The sequence below is a fragment of the Dipodomys merriami genome, unplaced genomic scaffold (genome assembly GCF_024711535.1).
Source record: "Dipodomys merriami isolate MVZ:Mamm:240054 unplaced genomic scaffold, mDipMer1.0.p SCAF_2431, whole genome shotgun sequence".
Classification (NCBI taxonomy): domain Eukaryota; kingdom Metazoa; phylum Chordata; class Mammalia; order Rodentia; family Heteromyidae; genus Dipodomys; species Dipodomys merriami.
Genome location: NW_027203862.1, coordinates 1 through 17915, shown reverse-complemented (window position 1 = coordinate 17915; position 17915 = coordinate 1). Strand labels below are relative to the sequence as shown.

The 17915-nt window shown below is 35.6% G+C and overlaps 1 protein-coding gene across 4 annotated transcripts in view; it reads left to right on the top strand.

The window, feature by feature from the left end:
• LOC138835966 (tubulin polyglutamylase TTLL5-like) overlaps positions 1-8793 on the top strand; it is a 41571-nt gene extending 32778 nt beyond the window's left edge. For 3 of the 4 annotated variants that reach the window (XM_070034540.1, XM_070034539.1, XM_070034538.1), the window contains 5 exons: positions 573-719; positions 2012-2115; positions 4458-4585; positions 7737-7820; positions 8367-8793. In XM_070034540.1, the coding sequence (XP_069890641.1) occupies positions 573-719; positions 2012-2115; positions 4458-4585; positions 7737-7820; positions 8367-8770 (867 nt within the window). In that variant the 3' untranslated portion in view covers positions 8771-8793. The remainder of the gene's footprint in view (positions 1-572; positions 720-2011; positions 2116-4457; positions 4586-7736; positions 7821-8366) is intronic. The other variant, XM_070034541.1, reaches the window with a different exon arrangement.
• Positions 8794-17915: the final 9122 nt, after the last annotated feature.

Here is a 17915-nt window from a genome sequence, read left to right as displayed (position 1 = left end):
TATCTTTGAATGCTGCCTCTCCTAAATTGCCTTATTAGAAGCAGTATCTTTTTTTTTTCTTTTTTTTTTTTTTATGTCCATCGTGGGGCTTGAACTCTGGGCTTGGGCACTTTCCCTGTGCTCTTCAGCTCAAGGTGAGCGCTCTTATCACTTGAGCTACAGCACCAGTTCTGGTTTTCTAGTGGTTTATTGGAAATAAGAGTCTCACAGACTTTCCTGCCTGTGCTGGCTTTGAACCATGATCCTCAGATCTCAGCCTCCTGAGTAGCTAGGATTACAGGCATGAGCCACCAGCACCCAGCAGAAGCAGTATCTTATGATAATACCATTTGTGTATGTATTATAGTTCTTTTATAACTATATTGTTATATAGTTATGTATACATATTAGAATTTGACTTTTTGATTGACTTTTTTTCTTATCCTTATGCCTGACATGATTTTTCTGGGTCCTGTTTGTCAAAATGAGTAACATACCTTGTCTCACATCTTTATTATCCAGTCCCTTATAGCTTGCCTTCTGATGTTTTGCCCAATCCTTGCTTTCTTACTCAATGGCTTTTTAACTTACAGGAGCTGGTAGTTCGTTTTCTCAAGCGAGCGTCAAGTAACCTCCAGCATTCACTGAGGATGATACTACCCAGTCGACGATTAGCACTTCTGGAACGCAGAAGAATCCTTGCTCACCAACTAGGTGACTTTATCCTTGTGTACAACAAGGTAAATTGTTTGTCTGGTAGTCTTGTGCATTAGTTTCAACACATTGTCAGAAAAAGGCTGGACCCCTCTGTTCAATTTCTATTCTCTGGTAGGTAGTACTGTCCGTTCTGTTTTGGTGTCCGTGGGGATGGTACCTCACACCTTAACCCGCTGAGCTGAAAAGTGGTTACTTCTAAGAGGCCAGTGGCCATGGTTGGTTCCTATCAAAGGCATATTCTCTTTAAGAGAATATGCTGTCTTTCATATGTGAAATGAAAGTTACCTTTGTGGACATGTATTGTTATTATAACTATAAACAATGGAGAGCTGACTATTTGAGAGTGAATGTGAATTTAATATGATTTTTAAGAGACTTTTTTCCTCTGAATTATTTTATATAGAGAGATAATTATACAATCAAGCTTAGGAAATACACTAATTAGAATTTTTGCAAAGTGTCTTAAAAAGACACTTTGTATCTCAGAATGTGTTAAATATTTGAGGGCTGCCAGGTGCCAGTGGCTCATGCATGACTGTTGTCTTAACTGTTCAGAAGATGAGATCTGAGGGTCATGGCTTGAAGCCAGTCTAGGCAGAAAAGTCTATGAAACCTTTAATCTCCAGTTAACCCCAAAAACTGAGAAATAGAGGTATGGCTCAAGTGGAAGAACACCAGCCTTGAGCAAAAAAGTCAAGTAAGAATATGAGGCCCTGAGTTCAAGCCCCAGTACTGACACACACACAAAAAAGTATTTGAGGGAAAAAATATGGTCATTTCAGAAGGAAAAGATCAGGCATAGAAATTTAAATAGCATGAAAATGTTGTACAAAATGTTTAGTAGAATACTAAATCCATATCAACAATTTACTGCAGATCTGTTCAGACTTTTCTTACGCCTCACATAAAAATTTGTTCAATTTGGAAGCTGCTATAAGACAGTCTTCCAACCTTAATCTTTACTAATTACACAAAATACTGTCTCTGTCCCACAATACTGTTAGAGCTGCAATATAAGCACAGATGTTACTAAGGACTATAAAAAGCTTTTTTTCAATGGGCTGTGTAAGTAGAAAGTAAAACAGTGATAAAAATTTACATTTATTCTTCAGCTGTTACTTGGACCTTTCAAAACATTTCATGAAATAATGGCCAGTAGTAATATATCTAATTTATAGTTGGCCAAGTAAATGGAAGAATTAAATGTTTTTACTGTAAGGACCAATTAACCCCGGGGTAATGAAAACACGATGAACTGCGCATTTACCAGGAGTCAATTTTATCTTGTTTTTCTGTGGGCTTGGGCATTAAATAGGAAACAGAACAAATGGCTGAAAAGAAATCAAAGAAAAAATTTGAAGAAGAGGAGGAGGATGGAGTGAATGCAGAAAACTTCCAAGACTTCATCACACAAGCCAGGTAGAAGATTACTGATTAATAAAATTACTGATTAATAAAAAGATCTTACTCTGTCTTCCTTTCTGCTTACTGAATGCCCCACATTTCCCTGTTTTTGACACTTGGATATGAATGAAATCATTTTCAGAAGGAGGGAAAGTTTTATAGGCTTGGCCTGTCCATATCTCAGCTAGTAATGTTGCTGTTGTCATGGCTTCAGTTATCAAAACACTGCTGCTGGGTGTCTGGGCTGTCATTCTAGACAGTTGTCAAAGTATACAACCCTTGAAGTACTTAGGGAACTTTTGGAAATTTGAGGCTAGAGGTTTCTAGTGTTTATTGAATTTATCCTTGATCTACTGAGGCTGTAGAGATGACCAAATTTTGCCTAGGTTGAGGAACTGGCAATCTCTTAACACTGTGAGGGTCACACCTAATTTATATAATAAAGTCCTTCATGCTTAGGGGTTAATCTTGAGGAATTGATAATCTCAGTGTTCAACTCTATCTTCATACAAGTCAACCAGGACATTTTATTCATTAAAATGGTATTTCCAAAGGAAGAGATGACAAAAGACAATTTTAAGTTTTTGTAAAATCTCATACTAGAGGTCCTTTTTATAAGAAGAGTTGTGCAAAATCAGTAAGATAAAACAATGGATAAGGCTACTGTAAACCCTAGTAAATAGGCTTCCATCATCAAAGTCATAATGAAAAGAGTAGGACATTAGCTCTCCATTATTTGTGAACTTAGGTACCAACAGAGCATGGTGTATAATGCCTTGTATAGATGCTACAGTCACCCCCTCATGTACTTAACCCACAGCAGATTTATCATTTTTTAGGAGTTATGTAATAGTTTAATAACATTTCATTGACATTCTCAGGAGTTGGGTAATATGATTGATACAGCAGGTATACAAACAAAGCAAGAAGCAGTTTCTCACTTCAGCATTAGAAAAATAAAAAAGAAATAAGGTAGAATACATGCAGAAAATTACTTTGCTTTTAAAGCTAAAGATTAATTTCTGATTCCTCCTTAGGGACCTTCAAAAATTCCTAAAAGACTAAAGAGGAAAACCTCCAGACTTTAAAAAAAGTGATGTATATTTATTTCACCAGCACACCTAACTAGATACTAGACATTAACCATATACATATATATACATATATATATATAAACATATATATGTTAACTTATATAGATTGCAGATAAAATACATTAGATGATATTTACTAATGCTTGTGTATCAAGTGTTGATGACTGAGAAGTGTGAAGTAGTGTCAGCTCCTCCTTTTAATTAGGGAGTTTGCAGATACCTCTATCAAGCCTGGTAGACTCAAATATCTGCAGGAGCCAGGAAGGAAGATGTAATGATGACATAGACAGAAGAAAAGACATCTAGAGAGCCACTTGTATTTGACCAACTTTTATCTATTGCCTTTCTGAGACAGGCCAACTAAAACACACTGACAGGGAGGAGTAGCTTCCTATTGTGGCACTTAACTGTTTTTGAGACTCAATAAAAAGGAAAAGACAATCAGAAGTAGCTGAACATGTTAGAAAATCTATGCAAGTTACATTCATTGAGAATTTCCTTAGGTTCTCATTTCATTCCTTGGACTTTCTATTTTATGAATGTTCATAAATAGCATGTAATCTCAGTAATTTCAAGTTATTTTAGAGATGATCTAGGTCAGTCTGCTACATTGTGTTCAGGAACTCTGCTGTGCTCACACCACTAAGACACCTTATTTCTGACATAGCCCATTAAAATGACAAATGGCTCCTCTAGTGAAGAGACTTCAATTATTTAGAAATGGAATGGACACTGGAAAAAGACATAAATATTGCAGACTGCTGTAGGTTACTGTAGGGCCTTTTTGCCTATTCGTGTATGAATGTATATATAAATTTATATATGTATGAATTTATGTATATATATTCATAAATTCATAAGTACAGGTCCTATAGAAACAGGTTGCTCATTGTGTTTGGCTCTCAATCTGTGGTTTGCACTCCTGACCAAAAGTATAGCTGTGTAGTAGAACTTCTGTGGGTGACTTAGTGCTTGAAATTTGGCTAGGATAACTCAAGAAGAGAGTCTACTTTTATTTAACTTTAAGTAGTCCTATATGACTAATGTCTGCCATACTAGACAGTGCATATCTCCATGAGGATTTTCATTCTTTAGATTATTTTCATCTATATTTTACTTTTGGCCATGTACTAATGATGAATTTTCAGCTTATGCTTTTCATTTTTCCTTTCTTCTGATTACTGTGTTTCCATAATAAAATCTGGTAGAAAGATTTTCCAGAACAACTTTCCCTGCTGACAATGCCTTTTCTCTTCGTTTCAGTGAGGCTGAACTGGAAGAGGTGTTAACTTTTTATACCCAAAAAAACAAATCTGCAAGTGTCTTCCTGGGGACTCACTCTAAAAGTTCTAAGAACCGAAATAGTTATTCTGATAGTGGGGCAAAAGGTGGTAAGTATGCCAGTTAATTAATGGAAAATAAGAACAGTACCCTGGGTTTGGTTCCCATCGTGGGAAGGAAGGAAGGAATGAAATTGGAAAAAAAAAAAAAAGTGAAGCTAGGGCATGGTAGCTCACACTTCTAATCTCAACTACTTATTTGAGATCTGGGAATGGAGATTTGGAGCTGGCTAGGCAGACAAATCTAGGAGACTCTTAACTCCAAATAACCAACAGAAAGCTGGAAGGAGAGGTGTGGCTCAAGTGGTAGTGTCAGCCATGAGCTAAAAAACTTACCAAGTGAGAGCTTGAAGCTCTTGAGTTCAAACCTCAGGGGAAAAAAGTAAAGGTAGGCTATGCAGGCAAGAGTTAATGATATGTTGACTAAGTCTCTAAAGTGGCTAAACTTTGCAGCACAGGGCTAGGGCAAGGAGATGGAAAGGGGAGCAGTAATTTTTGTCCTAAGAATCAAGAGATCTAGTGGGTTTTTTTCCCCATGATCATTAATAGCAGAACACTTTTTAGGAAAAGCTAGTGTTTAGTCAATACTTGTTAATAATTAATGGTTAGAGAACTCTTAACTATCTTCTGGACATGATCTTATTTTTATTCTAAAAATTATATAGAGTGGGCATTATTTTGAAACTTCTTTACATAGGACAAAATGTGAAGGAACCAAGTAACTTATTCAGGCCATTCTTTATCACACAAGGATGAATTTTGATTCCCTATTCAGTCTTTCTGAAGCAAGCTGTGCTCTTACCATCCATTCTTTCACCTCTTACCTTTGTCCAGTCGGATTCCTCATGTCAATGGCATTGTGGGTGGAACTTTAGTTCTGTAGGGCTGTGATCTTAGTGGGATGACTTGACATTCCTGGTTCCAGGTTTCACAAGTCATTGTAACAAGCCAAGAATGTCATGTTGTACACCCTCCTCTCCCCCTGCCACTGAGGAACTCTGTGACTACAGATTTGGAAATTGAATCTAGATACAACTGTCTAGATTGTGATTCAAAAAAGAGAACACCAGTGGTGGTGTTCTGAACAAAACTTCAGTCAGGTATAGGTGGCTCATTTCTATAATCCTTGCTACCTGAGAGGTCAAAATCTGGAAGATCTCAGTTCAAAACCAACTTTTCTCTCAAAAGTCTGAGAGACTCCATCTCCAGCTAACCAACAAAAGGCTAGGTTGGCAGCATGGTTTATGTGGTAGGGCACTGACCATGAGCAAGCAAGCGAAGGGAGTCCAAGGCCTGGAGTTCAAGCCATGGTACTGACTAAAGAAAAAAGAGAAAGAAACTTCTTTGCTTTGAATGTAAAGTTCATTTAAAACCTCAATTGAAGTATGTGAAAGGCATAGGTAATAGGCAGAATAATTTTGTAAGTATTTTAAGTTCTGAATTTGAAAATGGGGACTTCATCCCTTCTCGCAAGGCTAGTATTAACTAGAAATACTGTCGCCAATAATATTGGTTAAGATGTGGAGTACATTTTCACCCCCCCAAAAAATTGTTTTGTATTGTGTTGAAATACTGGGGATTGAATCCAGGACCTAACATGCTATACAAGCTTTCTGTCACAGCGCTATACTTCTAGCACAGTGTTTAACAGATGATTTTGTTTGTAGGCAAATCTGTAAGAGCCCACTTAACTAACTGTATAATTGAATTAATATATCCCTAGCAGTCCTTCTGAGTCCAGTCCCTCAGAGCCTTTCTAGCTTTAGATTCACTGATTTTCTTATTCCTTCTATAAACTTTTACTAAGCCCTTATTATGATTGGACACTTTGATAGTTACTGATAGTACAATTACTTGAGCCACCTTGACTTTATAAACTTTATTGCCCAATAAATGGAGTTGGGTTAATGACTACAAGAAGACTGACAGCAGCTCTGAAAAGCTCCTCTTATCGTCTTGAGGAAAGGAGGTTGAGGCTTACAGTGAGGCTTGGGGTAGAAAAAAATATGCTCACCTCCCCACACTGGGGCAGTCTGTTCATGTAGGCATTCCTACATAACCTCTTCCTCAGCAGTTAATAGAGAAGTCCCAAACAATATGTACCATTTCTACAGATGGATCATTTGAAATTCTAGGGTTCCTGTATATAAGGTCTATTTTTATAAGGTCTATTGTGGTCTATACCTATTAAGAAAACCTAGCAGGACAGAATGAAGACCTCAATCAAGGAAACAGCATTTAATAATGTGATATCTGGACTTACACCAAACATGAACAAACAAGTATGGTAACAATATTGCCATTGCTGGTGGCAAAGGTGATGGAGAGACCAGAATGAAAAATAATTGTAAAATTACTTCTAGGGTGTTGTTTTTGTTTTGTTTGGTGGTAATGCAGTTTGAACTCCGGACCTCATACTTGCTAGGCAGGTGATCTATGCTTGAGCTATGCTGCCAGCTTTTGTTTTTTCCAGACTGAGGCTCACTTTTTGCCCAGGTCAGGTTAGAGCATGTGGCTAGAATGACATGGATGTGCTACCAGCTTTTTATTGGTAAAGTTTTTGCCCAAGCTAGAAATCTCAAGGAGCTAGAACTGCAGGCATGAGCCACTACATTTGGCTTTCTCTTAAGTTTTTGTATGAACATTATTTTTAACAAGGATTTTGGAATAATCCCCAGGTATATGACTAGCTTTGGCTGTACTGTTTCAAAATCCTATAGTGGAGAAAACCACATAACAGTGTAAAGTTACTAGAATGATTTTATTAGTGACTATATTGATGAATCTATCTCAAGTGAAACTGAGGCATAGCCTTAAGTTATAGAGACAAGAGCCATTGTGTAGTATTTAAGTATCATGCTAACAAGTAGAGAGAGACTTTTTTTTATGTGTATGTGTGTATGTGTTGCATGGTAGCTCCACTGCTCCATACATGTTACGACTTCTTGGCTCTATTGAGAACCACCAACCAACTTGATCTCATATCCCAGTGTAATTTAGCTTAGTTACATGGAGGTGGGTTGGGAAAAGCTGGGAATCATTTAGTCAGCAGAGCTATTGCTGTGGCCATCCTTGGAAGAGTATGGTGTATATGCAGTGTTTTCTAGCACTGACTTAATACTCATAATTTTGTAAACATAATTAGGTGTGCTTTTCATTAGTAAGAGAGTCTAAATTCAGTGTTTTTTATTTCGTATTTCAGATCACCCTGAGACAACACAAGAAGTGAAAATAAAGCAGCCCAAACAGCAACAGGTCACAGAGATTCACTCTGATAAATTATCTCGTGAGTGTTTCAAACCTATATAGATCTGCTACTCTCTAATCTTTAAAAGAAAAAGACCATCAGTCATACAGTATTAAGTATTTCTGAAAAGCATGGAACATTACCCAAAGAAGTTTCTTCCTTTTTTTCTTCCTTTTCCCATAGAATTTCCTCTTAACTATTGATAACTTATTTTTCTTCCAAAGATTTTTTTTCATTTAGAAATTCTGAGTACTTTCTTTTTTTCCTAGAAGGGTGAAAAGGAGAGGGAGAGGCGTTAGCTGTTGCTTGCAGAAACTTTGTAAAGCTTGCCTGCTCTGATTTGTGGAGGTATTCCCAATTTCAGCTCTTAGAACCGACTAAAAATAAACTTTCTGTTGCCAGGTCATCTCTGGTAGGCAAAATTCATTAAGTTCATGATGAGTATAAATTGTAGTCTGTATTCTTCATGATTTCTGTTTCATGTTAACATTATTTTGATGTTCTAAAAATGTTTATGTTTTGTAGAGATTATATGTCCGTTTTTTCTAAAATGATCTGTTTTTGTTTTGTTTTTTGTTTTAATAGGATTTACCACTTCAGCAGGAAAAGAGGCTAAATTAGTCTATACCAATTGTTCCTCTGCTTCTTTCTCTGGTCCTGCTACTACTCTTCTGCAGAAACTTCCCAGCACCCATTTGTCATCTGTGAAAAACTCTGCCCTCTCACCAGGGCCTGTCCACTTTTCTTTGTCTCAGATTCCTTCAGCTATCCTCAGCATGCCTCACCAGCCAACAGTTTTACTGAACCCAGTCCCTGACAGTGCTTCTTTCTCCATACATCCTGGGACAGAGAACCTACCAAGCCCCGCTGGCCTGCCACGCTGTCGATCAGGCAGTTACACCTCTGGCCCCTTTTCCTCTTTCCAAAGTGCTGCACAAATCTATAGCCAGAAACTGTCTCGTTCCTCTTCAGCAAAGGCAGGTGAGTGAGAAAATGAAAGGCAGGCTGCAATGCCAGTTCCTTCCTAGCCAAATGAAAAAAAGAATGCCCTCTTCCCCTTGCCTTTTCTTTTAAGAGGTAAAGGGACCCATGCTGCATTGCTCTGCTGGGATTAAAGAAGGACCTTGCATTTTGTCCACTGGCATTCACTCATTGATTCAGAGTGAAATAGAGCTTCATTTAGGTACTGAAGAGAAAGAGATGGATAAAACAAGTCATCTAGTATCTTTAGTCAGAAGAGTTCCCATTTCAGATAACCACAGTCCTGCAAATGTGCTAGAGGCATTCTTTATTTTTGACACCAGAAAATTAGTCTGGTTTTACTTTTCAGTGAATTTAAAATAAAGAACGATCTGAATAAGTACCCAGAGAATTTTTTTATTTAAAAAAAATTTGTCAGTCATGGGGCTTGAACTGAGGTTCTGGGCTCTATCCCTGAGCTCTTGTTGCTCAAAGTTACCACTCTACCACTTTGAGCCACAACTCCACTTCCAGTTTTTTTTGAGTGGTTAATTAGAGATAAGAGTCTCATGGGACTTTTCTGCCCCTGTTGGCTTTTAATGGCAACTTAGATCTGGGCCTTCTCTGAGTAGCTAGGATTATAGACATGAGCCACTGGCACCTAGCCCAGAGAATTCTTAAATAGAGTATTTAATTTTAAATGAAATAGAATCATATTACCAGTCAGGTCCATCCTTTTTTTTTTTTTTTTATGCTGAGGATGGAGTCCAGAACCTCATATGTGCTAGTCAATTGCTCTGCCACTGAGCTATGCTCCCAGCCCATTTTAAATGAGCAGTTTTGTTGAGATATAACCCATATTCATAAATTTTTCCCTTTTAAAGTATAAAGTTCAGTGGCTTTTAGTTTATTCAGAATTGTACAAACAACACCATTATCTGATTTTAGAACATCTTCATTATCTTTGAAAGAAACCTCCTATCTGTTAGCAGCCACTATTTCCTCCTTCTACCAGACCCTGGAAACCACTTGCTTTCTATTTCTATAGATTTGTCTACTCTGGAAATTTCATATAAGTAGAATTGTGACATAGATGGGCTTGGTAACTTCCTTCTTTCACTTAGAATAATGTTTTCAAAGCTCTTCATATATACTATACTTTGATCTTTTTATGGCTGAATAATATTTTGCTGTAGGGATATACCACATATTTTATCTGCTGGTCAGTTGAGGGACATTTTTATGTCGTTTTTGTCCATTTACAATGGACAAAATATAATGCCACTATAAAAAGTCATACACAGTTTTTGTGTGGACATATGTTTGTATCTTTTTGGGTGTATAGTGAAGTTTCTAGGTCATAATAAGTTGGTAGAATTAACAAACTTTCCAAAGTGGCTGCACTGCTTTATCATCAATGGTGTGTTTCAGTTTCTCTATATCCTTGTTAATGTTTATTGCATTTTTTATCCTGAAGTATATGAAATATGCATGTGCACGCACCTGTGTGTGTGACAGAGAGAGTGAGTGTGTGTGTGTGTGTGTGTGTGTGTGTGTGTGTGTGTGTGTATGTGTGTATGGCATTGTCTTAGTGGCTGATGATGTTGAACATCTTTTCATGTGTTTTTTGGCTGTTCATTGTCTACTTTGGAGAAATGTCTACTCAAATTCTTTACCCACTTTTAAATCAGAATGTCTTATTGTTGAGTTTATATATATATATATATATATATATATATATATATATATATATACATACATACATATATTCTATATACAAATCCCTTGTCAGATAATTGACTTAGTAACATTTTCTCTCAGTCTATTGATTGTCTTTTTGCTTTCTTGAAGTATGGCAATTTTTAGTTTTGATTAAGTGCAGTTTGTCTATTTTTTTTCTCTTGTTACTTGTGTTTTTGGTTTCCTTTCTGAAAAAGCATTATCTAACTTTAGTCACAAAGATTTCTTTGTACATTTCTTAATTTAGGTCTTCTATCTATTTTCAGTTAATTTTTATATGTGGTATGATGTAGAAGTCCAACCTCATTCTTTTGTGTGTGGATTTTCAACTGTTAAGATGCCATTTGTTCAAGAGACTATTATTTCTCCATTGGATTGTCTTTTGCTCTTGTTGAAAAAACACTTAACCATCCATGTAAAGGTTTATTTCTGGAATATCACTTTAATTCTCATTGCTGTATATGTCCTAAGCCAGTACCATGTTATGACACTGATACTGTAGCATTATGACAAGTTGTAAAATCACCAAGGATGATACTTACTTCCTCCTCAGGATTACTTAGATTGCTCTGAATTTTATGTCTTACAATCAGAATTATAGGAACAGTTTGTCCATATCTGTAAAGAAAGAAAAGGGGGGAAAGGCAGATGGGACTTTGATAAGAAGTATAATCAGTCTGCAGAACATTTGGAAGAGTATCTTAACATTAATCGTTTTTAAACACTTTAGTAATAAGCATGTTAAGGTGAGTTAACGCTAAGTTATGCCTTCTGAATAGCAAATCTGTATTGGTTAACTAATACCTGATTGCAAATGAATATTATAACATGCAGCTTGGATCAGAGATTTTAAGTGGTCTTCTCTTATTAAAGTCATAAATAAGAATGTATTCATCTATGCGCCAATTCCAGGTGACTATTGTTCTGTGATTATATTGTCTAAAGTCAAAAATAGTAATAATCAGTCATGTTCTGGTCTGAATTTTTCTTTTGAGAATTTTCTCACTTGAGAAATTCTGTTTAGTGTCCCTAGTACACTATGTTATTATGAAAACTTTCAGTACTTTATTTTTCACCCTTTTCAAGACAAGACTAGGGAATAAAAAAATAGCCAGTTTAATATGAAAATGTGAATGTGTGATCTTTAGTGTGTTTGCATAAGCTAACTTTAAATGAATCTAAGAAGTTTTCTGAAAAAAAATATTTCTAATCTATTGAAATAAATCACTTAAAATTTAAAAAAAAATTAAAAAAAATAGCCAGTTTAAAATTATTTCCTATCTTCTATAATTTCTTCTTTGGCTGGTGATTATTTACAAGTATATTGTTTAATTTACATGTATTTGAGGCTCTCTACTTTTTGTAACTGACTCTCAGTATATTTCTACTGGGATCAGACAACATATTCTGTATATTCTGATTGGATTAAATGTATAGTATTTAGCACATAATAGCAACAATACATAGTAGCACCAATAGCCTATGAATGATTGCAGCTTCAGTTTTTACTGTGATGACTGAATAGTTCTAGAATGGGTTTAAGGTATTACTTAACAATGGGGTTTTTGAAATTTTAATATACAGTATCAAAATCCAGTGGTTCTCACTAAAAGAATAATGTAAATTTTAAACCAATAGGGAGGACAATGAGGAGAAAAGCTACTCGCAAACATAAAAGTATAGATAGCTAGAATAGGAAAAATAAAAGAGAAATTTAAGACAAGCCCAGTCTACTAATGTATTAGTCTGAAGTTTTCAAAATACAACCAACTGCTGTTCACTAGAAGCACACTTTAGAATCAGGATACAGAATAGGTACAATCATAAAGAAATGCCAGCTCAATGCCAACTGGTAAAAAGGTGGCTATACTAACACATGCTAAAATCAAGTTTCAGATAGAAAACTTTCTTATAGACAAAAAGAGCAAGCAACTACATAATGACAGAAGGTTTACTATAGCAGAAAGATGAAACAGTTTTGAAAGTATTTTCACTTAATAAAATAATATTCATATATTTACAGGTTGAACACCTAATCTGAAAATCCATATGGGAAAGGCTTCAAATTCTGAAACTTTCTGAGTACCACCCTTATACCAAATCTGGCCTCACAGGATGAGTCATACTCAAATGTAGATATACTAAAAATAATTGTGTAGGATTACCTGTAGGCTATAAAAGGTATTAGGTATATATAAAACCTAATTGATTATCAGATTTAGACGTGGAACCAAGTGCCAAGATATCTCATTACATACATTAAGCATTACTTAATCATGAGGAAATATTCTGAGAAATACATTATTAGGTGATTTCATCATCTAGGAAAACTATAGTGTCTGCTCATGCAAACCTACAGAGTATCCATAAAACACCTAGTAAGTACAATATATATGCATGACTGTTGCCAGTGAACTTACTTTGAAAGAGTACATTCTAAAATAATGATAAAAAGTACACTATAGTAAATACTAAGACCAGTAACAGTAATTTATCATCAAATATTGCTATTGTATGCCCTATACTTTAATACAGCTGTCACCACAGTAGGTTTATTTCAACCAACACCAGCACAAACATGGGATTAATGTGTTGTTCTATAACATAATGAGGGCTATAGTGTCACTAAGACATGGAGATTTTGCAGTTCTGTTGTAATTCTCTGGGACAGTCATGACTGTAAATCTGAAAGTATCCTGAATCCAAAACACTTCTGGCCCCAAGCATTTTGAATAAGAAATACTTAGCCTGTGACACAGAAACTCATAGAAGTACATGAGTAATCTGCAGAAACACTGTCTTAGTGGAAACTTTTTTTTTTTTTTTTTTTTGCTTATGTGGTGCTGAGGAATCGAACCCAGGGCCTCAGGCATGCAAGGCAAGCGCTCTACCACTGAGCCACCTCCCCAGCCCTTAGTGGAAACTTTCTACATAATTCTGTTAATTATAAGTATAATAAAGGGGCTTTCTTTTTGAGATACAGTTGTATTGCATAGCTCATGCTGACCTTGAACTCAAAATCTTCCAAAATTCTCCTTTTTCACATGTATGCTGGTCCATGCCTGGCAAATTTTTTTTAAAGTAGAAATGCTAAATAGAAGGTGAGCAGTCTAGGCATAGTAACACACACCTGCTTATGATCCCTGTACTCAAGAGGTTGAAGCAGGAGGATTGTTCCCTTTAGCCAGACTAGGCTGAATTATGAAACCTTTTATTCATAGAAGAAGAGACAATATGATAAAACAATATGATATGTGTGTGCTGATCATGTATAGAACCATCCTCCCAGGAAAAACAAAATACTCTCTTAAGCCCACATGATATGTAGGATATAACTAAAAAATTAGGCATGTACTACATTACAAAATAAAATCTAATGAAATGCTTTGTGCCACACAGCATTGTTCTTTGTCCATACTGCAAATTGAGTTGCAGGCAATGACAGGTATTTAATACATCTCAGTATATTTCAAAAAGAAGAGTGAAAGAAGAAATCATAATGGAAATGAAGTATATTAGAACTGAATGATAATGGAAAATTGTATGTCCAAGCATGGGGAAAACAGTGATAGGCAATATTAGAAATTTACATACCTGAAAAGGATAAAAGTAGGGCTGGGAAGGTGGCTCAGTGGTAGAGCGCTTGTCTTGCATGCATGAAGCCCTGGGTTCGATTCCTCAGCACCACATAAGCAAAAAGAAAAAAGCTGGAAGTGGCGCTGTGGCTTAAGTGGTAGAGCGCTTGCCTTGAGCTGAAAAGCTGAGGGAAAGCGCCCAGGCCCCACAACGGGACCCCAAAAAAAAAGGATAAAAGTAAAAACTAATGTGCTAAGTTTCTGACTTTGGATATAAAAGAAATAGCACTATCATAAACCTAAATGAAAGAGAAAGACATAAAGATATGAGCACAACCCATAGAATTCAAAACTATCAAAACCAAAAGTGAACAAACATTAATAAAAATATTACCAAAAGAAGAAGACATGGATAAATAAGGGATAAGAAAGCTGACATGAAATACAAAGATAGCATAGATGAAAAAATAATTAGAATTGTTATTGCTATTCTAATTAAAAAGTGGACAAATTCCTACTAAAATGTAGTATGTAAAATGACTCAAATGAAAACAGCCTTGTTTTATGAGTATTAGAACAACTGATAAACTTAAAATTCTTCTCTAAAAGAAAACATAAAGCCAAGATAGTTTGATAGGTAATTCTAATATTTCTCTATAAAAAGCGGACATTTCTAATATTTAATTTTTCAAGAGGTTAGAAAATGGCTCTATTTTGTGTGGCTAGTTTCATCTTTACAAGACCAGTTAAGAATAGCACTAGAGAGTAACATTATACACCAGCTTCATTTCTGAACCGAAATACAAAAACTCTATAATCAAACATTTCAAAGCCAGTCAAATGTAGTAGCACTTAAAAAAAAAAAAACCTGTCAGTGTCATTTGCCATGTTAACAGATTAAAGAAAAGAAACCCATGTTCATATTGTCATGATAGATGCAGAAAAAGATTTAATAATATGCTGTGTTCATTTATGAACATTCATACTAAGAAGGAAACCCTGTTAACCTGGGAATGGTATTTGCCCCATAGTTACAAGAGCTAGTGGTCTGGTTGTTCACCTTCACATTAGGGGCAAGATGAAGATGCTCACTAATGTTGTTTCTGTTCAGCATTTTACAGGAAGTCAGAGCCAGCACAATAAGAAAAAGCATTTAAGTTTGAGAGAGAGACAGAGAAAATAAGCCTGATACTGGTGGCTCACACCCATAATCCTAGCTACTCAGGAAGCAGGATCCTCCTGATGGTTTGAAGCCAGCCCAGGCAGGAAAGGCCGTGAGACTACTCCAATCTCCAATCTACTACTCAGAATAAGCCAGAAGTAGCACTGTGGCTCAAAGTAGCAGAGCACTAACCTTGAGCAAAAGAAGCTCAGGGACAGCACCCAGGCCATGAGTTCAAGCCCCAGGACAGCCAAAAAACAAAACCATAGATGCATTTTTAGATATAATTATTTTTAGCTATATAAATGGCATGAAGAAAGCAATAGTTTTAAGAAAAAAATATACAAAAATGACCATTTGGGGACTGTATTGGAGTTTGATACTACCACTTTAGCCAGTTTACCAGTCTCCAACTATTTATTTTAAAGCTGAAATGGCATTAAATATAATCAAGTGTATAACCTTCACCACCAGCAAAAAATGTTTGGAATGAATAAATGGATAAATATGTACACATGTAGGAATAATTTCCTAAATTTCTGCTGTCATCAAATTGATCTTTAGGTTAAATATAGTTCCAGTCACAGTCTCACACTTGTTCTTAAACTGGATAAACTTAAAGTAATAGAAAGGTCAGAGAGTGAGGACCTTTTGTTTTGTTTTTGTTGATCATGGGTCTTGAACTCCGGGCCTGGGTGCTGTACCTGACCTTTAGCTCAAGGCTAGCACTCTACTACTTGAGCTACAATGACACTTCCAGTTTTCTGGTGGTTAATTGGAGGTCAGAGTTTCACAGATTTTCCTGCTCGGGCTGCCTTTGAACCATAATCCTCAGATCTCAGCCTCCTTAGTAGCTAGGATTACAGGCATGAGCCACCGACACCTGGATGAGTAGGGACCTTTTGAAGAAGAAAAATAAGATAGAGGAGTACCTTATTGAAACTTAGTATGAAGATATGATAATAAGACAGCATGGTATTGGCAGCACCCCAGGGATTGATTAATGAAATTGCATATATATGCAATATGTATAAAGCACAACTTCAGTAAGTCAAGATGAAAAAGACAATAGAACAATAACCAACATCAGAAAAGTTATAGCATATCCTGAACATTATTATTAAGTAAATGTAAGTGAAGACTATAATGTTATTTTATAATGTTGTAGAGAAAGAAGAATTGTGATGTTTGACATACTATTAAAAGACTAAATGAGGGTGAGATTAAGACTGGAGATATGGCTCAAGTGGTAGAGCACTTGCCTAGCGATGACTAGTAAAATAGGGGAAGGTATATGGTCACCCTGTTACCAGAAATCCTACTCATAGGCATAGACACAGAAAATTCTATACATGTACCAGCAGAGAGGTACAGGATAATGTATGACTGACATTTATAGCAGCAATAAGCTGTTAATAAATAACAGGGAATTGAAACATGGTGAATCTGTAAAATGAAATACCAGCTATATTCAGCAGGTATAAATCTTAATAATATAGTGTTGAAGCAAATTCAAGGGAAACTATTATGGTAGGAAACTATTATGGAGCTTAAAGTAACTAAATTACCTAGTATTTATGCAAATATATATGTATATTTTAAATTATAATTTAACTGATCAGAGATTAGGTTTGAGGAGCACATGGGCTAATGCATATTATTGGTAACGTAGCTTCTGAGTGCCATGTCCTTGGTAGAAAATTAATAGGCATTCATTATAATATGCTTATATTACACAATCATTGTAAAGGTTGTGGGTGTAACAAATGATATAGTGGACATGAAAATGATTTCTTAGTATTAATAAGTTATGTATACAAAAGGACAACAAATTAACAATTATAAAAGGATAGAAGGGCTCTAGGAGTATGGCTCAGTGGTTGAGGTGAAGCCCTGGATAGTTTTTTGCACATAAATAAACAAAAAGAAAAATATATTATGGTGTTAACTACTTTTCTAGGTTTTGTGATTTTTTAAAAATGAGATCCATACTTTTATTTATTTACTTATTTATTTTGAGGTACTGGGGCTTGAATTCAGGGTTTTATACTCACTAGGCAGGTACTGTGCTGTTTGAGCTGTTTCCTCCAGCCCAGAGATGTGTGATTTTTACAGTCTTGGTTTTATGTTATATAACAACTCTCACAAAATTAGCTGAAAGAAGAAAATAAATCTGTAAAGTTGACATTGAGAATATAAAATTAATGCTGTTTTTTCTATGTACCTTCAGTTTTTCTTTCATTCCTATTTCCCTTTGGTGCATTGTGAGTATTATGGGTGTCACAGATTTACAAGTGTAGTTACAAGTGTAAAACTTACAGGTGGTAAAACTAAGAATTATGAGTTGCAAAACCTTTTTTTTTTCTGACAGCACTGGGATCCATCACAAAGACTAATGCATGTAGGGAGTATGATGCTCTTGAGTTGTATCCTTCGCTCAGCCAATGTTTAAAAATTATTAAGATTTGTAAATCCTAAAATTAGTTCTTCCCTAGCACCTGTGATGAAAATTTTTGTGACATTTTCATGATAAGCAGAAACACATTAAAAATGCATATAGCAGTTTGACTACAGGAAGAACTTTTTGGTCACCATTTAAACTTCATTTATTACTCCTTTTGGTAAAGATCCGTAGATTCAATAAAGTGTCTGTTGGCCTGATATTTCTTTGTCACCATCCTCATCTTTTTTTCAGGT